Source organism: Salvia hispanica, chromosome 6, assembly GCF_023119035.1.
Source record: "Salvia hispanica cultivar TCC Black 2014 chromosome 6, UniMelb_Shisp_WGS_1.0, whole genome shotgun sequence".
Classification (NCBI taxonomy): Eukaryota; Viridiplantae; Streptophyta; class Magnoliopsida; order Lamiales; family Lamiaceae; genus Salvia; species Salvia hispanica.
Window position 1 is genome coordinate 37,852,664 of NC_062970.1, and position 7,719 is coordinate 37,860,382.

Here is a 7,719-nt window from a genome sequence, read left to right on the forward strand (position 1 = left end):
AAAAATAATGAAAAATACCAAAGTTAGTTGGGCAGTTGATTATTCCAAAATCCCAACTGTTGATTTGTTTGCTAGGTGATGAAGACTTACTCGTTTAAACCTCTTCTTTCCTTATTCGCCACCCACTGCGGCGCATTTTAGCTCTCCCTAAAATCGATCAATTTGGATTGGAATCGACACCGTAAATCACCGCGTTTCTACTGTTTATTCATGCAAATTAGTTTGTCTCCGATCGACGAAAATGTCGAAGATGAAACACTTTTTGCGGAAGCTTCACATCCGCGATCGCCACCATCACAGGAGGCATTCCTCATCTCAAACGCAGCAATTGAACTCCACATCGACGTCGCCGCCGACGGGTGACCATTCGAGCAATAGCGACGAGGAGGAGTTTCAGATGCAATTAGCGCTGGCTATAAGCGTTTCCGATCCGGGTCAGGATTGTATTGACCCGGAAACCGCCCAAATCAACGTTGCTAAGCAGATTAGCCTTGGCTGCGCGCCTTCTCAGAACCTCGCGGTCGCTCCCATTTTGGGTACATCGTTTTACCAGATTTTGTTTTGTTTTTTCGTTCCCTTTTGAATTGTATTGCCTGTGTCGGTTGATTGAAATTCTCGGCTCTGTTGTGTTTTTATTTTTTATACAGTATTGTGGTGGGAAGAACTGCTGCAGTTTCGTATGCAATGATTGCTTTAGGTTGCGAGTCTTGTGACTTAGTCGGAAAATTTTCCAAGAATAGAGGTTGTGGACGATCATGTCCATACATAATGCCCTCTTGATTCCTACCATGTCTTCAGGGACCAAACTACGAATTCAAAATGGATCGGAAAAATTACAATTTTGCATTTAGGAAGAAATTTGTAGTAGGAGTACTACTATATAAAAGATCGAGTAAAATATAAAAATCAATCTAAATGTAATAGCTGAAGAAAACTGCCAGGGACAATTGCCAGGTGTGCCTAGGCCGGGATACGTACCTGCATGTATTCAATTCCGACATCTTAACTACATGTGATGTGAGCAAATAAATAAAATAAAAATCTCATGAGATAGAGGGTGTTTTCTGTTATTGCTCCATCAAGAACTAAGTCGGGCTAAGTTAGACTTTTAGCAGGTATTGCACCATGGTGAACCTGCCTGTGTAAATTTTTTCTTATCATGTGGGGTGTTGATGTGTTTGAATTGCGTTCCTTCGATCTGTTGATGAATCCAAGCAACATAAATCATCACTGCTTGTATTTTGTGTAGCTAAAAAGTGTTTGCAATTTATATTTTTGTTAATTTTTCTATGTAGTTCCCACTTTAGCTTTTAGTACATTTGATGATTCATAGGTCTTTGTTTTTGTGATGCAGAGTTTTAATGTTGTAAATTATGGTGAAAAGGTTATAGATGGGTTCTATGATGTTTGTGGAATAGATTCAACTCTGGCGGTCACAAAGAAAATGCCGTCACTTTTGGACCTTAAAGCAATGTCTCATTTGGAAGATATGGGATGTGAGGTGGTTCTAGTCAACCGTATAGATGATGTGGATCTCCGGAAACTTGAAGAAATAGTTTATTGTATGTCTGTTGACAAGACTTTGAGTACAAATTTTCTAGCGCAGAAAATTGCCGACCTTATTGTTGATAGAATGGGAGGTCCCGTTAGTGTTGTTGAAGAAATGTTGAGAAGGTGGAGGGCAAGGAATCGTGAGTTACGAGTCTATTTGAATTCAGCCATCCTTCCCCTTGGCTCCCTTGATGTTGGTCATTCACGTCAAAGGGCTCTACTCTTTAAGGTAGCAAGACCTCCTGATCATTTAAGCTTGTTTGGAGTGGTCAGGTTGATTAAGAATTTTTTTTAGAATGTGATAACATGTTATGACGCATGTTCGCACCACACTGCATAAGGAAGAAAATAACTGTGATAGTTTCTTCTAGGTCCTTGCTGATAGGGTTAACCTTCCATGCAAGCTAGTCAAAGGCAGTTACTTCACTGGTATTGATGAAGGAGCTGTGAACATGATAAAATTAGAGGATGGAAGGTAATTGACTTGCTTATACACTAGCTCTGCCATTTTCTCTTGTTTCAATCCTTACATAAAGAGTAAAAGAACAAAGGAATACGGGTGGGGGTGGGGGTAAGCATTCTTATTGATGGTGCTTAGTTTTTGAGGTCAGTAATTGAAAAAAGTTAATGCCCTCCTCTCTCTCACCTACCACCCTCACCCCATTACTTCAATTTGATCCCCCTCCGCCCCAGTACATGGGTTGGGTCTCGGGATGAGATTGAATCGGTTGCACTGAAGAGTGTAGCTGTATGCAGTGTGAGCCTATGTTTTCTTAGAAATGTTGGTTTAGTATATGCATTTGCACATAGCCTTTCCCTGTGAACAGAATTTCTTTCTGAGTCTAAATCAGGATCTTTAAATGGGGTTCGCCATATCTCTTCTCAGACTACACCTACAAAATCATGTTGTTGTAAAATGTATTTCTTGTTAATCTTGGCTGGCTTAAAATAGAACCTGAGAAGTCATCCAAGCCTTTGATTATTGAGAAAAATATTATATAGTTGATAACTAGACTTTCTGTTTCCTTATTGATGCAGTGAGTACATCATTGATCTAATGGGTGCTCCAGGCACACTCATTCCTACCGAGGTACCTAGTTCCCAACATCATACTTTTGAATTGAATGCAAGGCGTATTGTTACTTCTCCAGGGAGTCTGAAAACCTGCCGTACAGCACCTGAACAATGGGCTCTGAAGGGATCATTTCCACCTGGTACTTCAGGTGCACCATCTGTGGTTTCCTTCCACTCAAATTTAGTAGCCAGGAGATCTGCAGGAATAATCTTGACAGAGCAGTTGGATCATAATGTCAAAGATCTTTATCTTCCACAGGAGGACAATTGTAGAGAAGATCAAGTATCTTTTACCAGGAACGGTTGTAGAGAAAATGTGTTTAAACTAGATTCAGCAGGACATAAGTCATCTTTTAATAATCCCTGGGTGCAAAACACGCCAGTGGATGATAGAAATGACGAGGCCATCTCAACTGTCAATGCTGGTTTTGGTATAGATGTTGACTCTTCTGGAAATAATTTGCAAATTGATCCTGTGCTCAATGGAGTTGCTGAAATTTTATGGGAGGATCTTCAGATTGGTGAACGTATCGGTATAGGTAGGAATTTTATCTGTATATTTTATTTTCCTTGGTGGAATTTATGAAAATGGAGCATTGTACCTGTAGGGCGTGTTTGCTCGCACAAAAATCACCTTTGATTAGCTTCCTCCCTGCGTTTGAGTACAATATTATGCCTTATTCAGGTGCACCTTTGAGTATAAACCACTTTCTTTACACATTTGTAATGGATCAGGTTTATTATACATGATGCTACACATCTCTTGTTGTATGCTAAGGATTTCTGTGGAGATGTTATGATGTTTACTTAATTGCAGTATTCTTAAACTGACTGTTCTAATTGTTCTTGTTCCTTCTGTAGGTTCATACGGTGAGGTATACCGAGCAGAATGGAATGGCACGGTATGTGAATACTGCACATGCTAATAAGAAATTTACTAGGGGGACTCTTTTCTTTTTCTTGTTGTGGTGCATGTATGTGTTATTTTTTTGTTGGGGTTTATAGCATTTTAAGATTTGCTGTTTCTGATTTTGAAGTCTGTTTCTTGTTTACTGTCATTGCACTAGGTAGTGGTACCAGATTCTTTATTTGCTGTAGTTTTAATTTGCTCCTGTGATTTTATGACAGGAAGTTGCAGTGAAGAGGTTTATGAAACAAGATATCTCAGGAGATGCACTTGCACAATTCAAATGCGAGGTAGGTGCTCTTTATAAGATTGTGTTACATGTGTATGTGCTTTGGCATTTAATCCTTTTGATTGCGCATTGCAGATTGAGATCATGTTAAGGTTGAGACATCCGAATGTTGTCCTTTTCATGGGAGCTGTGACACGCCCCCCTCATATGTCCATATTGACTGAATTCCTTCCAAGGTTTTTTCTCAATAATCCATTCATCTATTGGGCTCAGTTCAGTTTGTTCATATAAACCCTATTTTACTTGCAGGGGTAGTTTATATAAGCTGCTGCACCGACCAAGTGTCCAGATAGACGAAAAAAGGAGAATAAAAATGGCCCTCGATGTGGTATGGGTCGATAAGTGATATTTGCATATACAGGGTTCTTGACATGTGCTAACGAGCAAATCCTTTGCAGGCAAAGGGAATGAATTACTTGCATACTAGCCATCCTATCATTGTGCATCGAGATTTGAAGACCCCAAATCTCCTTGTTGATACAAATTGGGCTGTCAAGGTTCAATTTATGTTCAATATAACTCCATATATTTTGAAATTGTGTTTTCCCTTCTCTCTCTTAACATATGCTATCCACCACAACCTGTCAGGTGTGTGATTTTGGCATGTCTCGTCTGCAGCACAATACTTTCCTATCTTCGAAGTCCGCAGCTGGAACGGTAATGCATGAGAAGATTAAAATGAAACGCCTCTATTAACATGGAACGGAGGAAGTAGTATTTATTTGTAATATTTTGGGTTGTGCAGGCAGAATGGATGGCCCCAGAGGTTCTGAGAAATGAACCATCCAATGAGAAGTGAGTTTAATGGTCTCCATATAACTTTGAGCAACTGGTGTCTTGTTTTATTGGATATCACTAATAGGTCAAGTTCTTTGTATTGACAGATCTGACGTATATAGTTTCGGAGTCATACTGTGGGAGCTGGCAACTCTGCGAGTGCCATGGACAGAGATGAATTCAATGCAGGTGGTTGGAGCCGTTGGATTCCAGGGTAGGCACCTTGATATCCCACCCACGGTTGATCCCCTGGTATTCGAGATAATAAGTGACTGTTGGAATAGGTAAGAGTTAACGATCCATTTCCACTGCGCATTGATCATTCATTGGAAATTAACTTTGGAGGCTCCATCCGTGCAGAAATCCACAGGCACGCCCTTCTTATAACCGGCCTCAAGGGTGTGCAGCGCCTCAGTGTGCGTATAACCGAGAGTTGCAAGTATCAGGAATAATACCATTGTAGCAGTAGCTGAGAGCTCGTCTCTGGACTCGAAGAGCCAGTTTGAGCAGAAATCGATAATTCAAGAATTCGTTTGGACCAAAGGCCATTGGTACGCAGGAAAGTTGCTGAATTGGGAAGCGTTGATTCATTCAAAGTGGGAATTGAACGCAGCCGATTCAGAATATATAGAGCAAGTCCTCAACTTCAAAGTTGGCACAAAAGTGTGCAGTTGGGGAACAACTTTAGCAAGTTTCTGCTGGGGAAAGCTTGGTCCTTAAATTTGTATGGTTCTAAAAACATGGGAGAGGAATTCATAAGGACTTTTTCTCTCTTAATGTTCTTAGGGTTGAAAAACAATGTAGTTATGATCATCTATTAGAATGTCTAGAATAAAAAGAAGATAGGAAACAGAAAAAAAGGGAGTTGTTGAGATCGTCATAATAGCAAATGTAAAAAAAGGTCTCTGCGGTTTATACCTTGATTTGAGTTTAATTTGTACATTTCTCTGCCGTGAAAGAAAATGAAAATTGGTGTTCTTTTACTACAAAGTGGTAGTTTTATATTTTATGTTTGTTAATGTTTGTTGGTAGAATGAATGGTATGTCAATGTTAATAGCAAATGAACCGTTTGTGAACCGGCAAAACTGATCGGTTAATTCATGATCGATTGAATCAATTTAACCAAAATTTTATTTATTTATTATTTTAAAAATTTTATTCATAAAAAATGTTTTATAAAGATTAATACTCCGTATTTAAATTTCATAATGGCACATGCTTAAATTGGGTTTCATGGAATGAGAAAAAAAATTGGAGTATATAATAGAAATAATATTAATATATTATAATATTATTATTTATAGTGTCATTATTGTGGTGTGTCATATACGACACAACACGCATGATTTGCCACTCCTAACCCTAGTTACCACTCACAAAGAAAATCAAGAAAAGCAACGAAGAAGAAGCTAGAAACAGGGTTTATTTTCTGTCTTGATATAGTATTTCTTAGCGGATCGTTGACTGCTCTCGGGCCTCCCAGGTCTTGGCTCGGGGTTCGCTGACCCTTGCTTAGAGGACCGTTGGGTGTGATGTCTGTCTAGGCACGTTCTTAAGCGGGCCGCTAGCTCTTGCACATCGACAGCAGGCGAACTCGACGACCACTGACATGAAGTCAGCGGACCGTTGGACGCGTCCAGTGGCTCCAAATGTTCCCTTTTTCCATTTCTTTACCTCTATCAAGTTCTTTCTATCAATATTCTATAAACACGTCAAAATATCAATTTATGCATAATATAAATCAGAATGAACATGTTATACATTCAAGATAAACCTAGACCTTAGAAATCATTCAAATTAGTTTGCCCATCATCCCATGTTTACAGATTAATATTTTTAATAACTTAAACATGGAAATAAAAAAATAAGAAACAACATGTAAAATCCGTATACTTGAATTAGTAGATGAGGATACATTGACTTTTTTACCCAGAATCTATTTTGCGCAAATTATTGACTTACGAGATGATAGCCACTCATCACCAAAGCTCTTATTTGTACTTATGTTGTAAGTTAAAACGACCATTGAATACACATAGATGTTCGATAATTAGTTTCACTGTATCACACTCTATAGTCTATGTGACTATGACAATTGATCTTACACTATTAAGTTTTTTTTTTACTGTCTCCATTGAAATGTCTCTAGTGTGTATGATGAATTGATGATAAATGATTGATGCTTTGACAAAAAGAAGGAAAATTTATCGAAAGTAACATGTGTAACACGTGGTAATTGTGATTTAAAATTAATTTGGCAAAGGAAAAGTTTAAATTTTATAAGCAATTTATTTGAAAAAATTACTTGTTTGGGCTACAAACCCAAAACATATGGAACATGTAATGTAACGTATTTATAATAGATATTTTGGGCAATTGTGACAAAGCCCAATACCTATGTAACCAAGGACGGAGGCAAAAGCCCCACCTCCATTTTCCATGGTACTACCTTGCAAATAATTCGTCTTTAGCCACCGTTGCGCTTAACCTCTCTTCGGAAAATGTTGTCGTAAGAAATATTAGGTGCAGCCAATGTGAATGAGGTGGTGTAATAAGGGTGGGGGGTGTACTGGTAATTTGCACTTCTTAACTGGGTCATTGTACATGAGGCTGATAAGAGTGTCTACAATAGGGAGTCGCGACGCTGGAAATTGATTATTATTATTTTTTTTATAATAATGTGATTTGTGGTTGTGGCTTGTCCACTATTGGGGTGGACAAATTTTTGTGACTATGGACAAAAAATGTGTGACTTGGCCTTGGAGTTGTCCAAACTATTGTGAACACTCTAACTAACGTAGCAATTTGGGCAAATACACTGATTGCATGTATCAGCACCCATTCAACGAGCCTGGGTCTTATCGGTGGGCCGTCCATTTACCGTTATTGCCCACAAAACGTCTGATAAACCCAGCTAATGAGCACTATTTATACCTATCTAGCAAATCAAACACGTCCTAAAATAAGAATATTGAGTGGATAGTTTTACTAAATAAAGCCAAAGTTAAGCACTGGTGTCGTATCCATGGAGACTAACAATTTATTATCTACGTATTGCAATTGAGACATCAAATACTATATGGATAGCAAAGTTTTGATAACTAAATGAACAAAATTAAA

At 38.5% G+C, this 7,719-nt stretch overlaps 1 protein-coding gene across 1 annotated transcript; it reads left to right on the top strand.

Annotated features, from left to right (window-relative positions):
• The first annotated feature begins 180 nt into the window (after positions 1-180).
• On the top strand, positions 181-5,545 carry LOC125195662 (serine/threonine-protein kinase EDR1-like). Its single transcript, XM_048093806.1, has 13 exons — positions 181-520; positions 1,334-1,780; positions 1,923-2,026; positions 2,590-3,164; positions 3,487-3,527; positions 3,754-3,822; positions 3,897-3,997; positions 4,071-4,149; positions 4,220-4,318; positions 4,410-4,478; positions 4,567-4,616; positions 4,706-4,882; positions 4,959-5,545. The coding sequence occupies exons 1-13, from the start codon at positions 242-244 to the stop codon at positions 5,059-5,061; spliced, it is 2,193 nt and encodes a 730-aa protein (XP_047949763.1). The 5' UTR covers positions 181-241; the 3' UTR covers positions 5,062-5,545.
• The last annotated feature ends 2,174 nt before the right edge of the window (positions 5,546-7,719 follow it).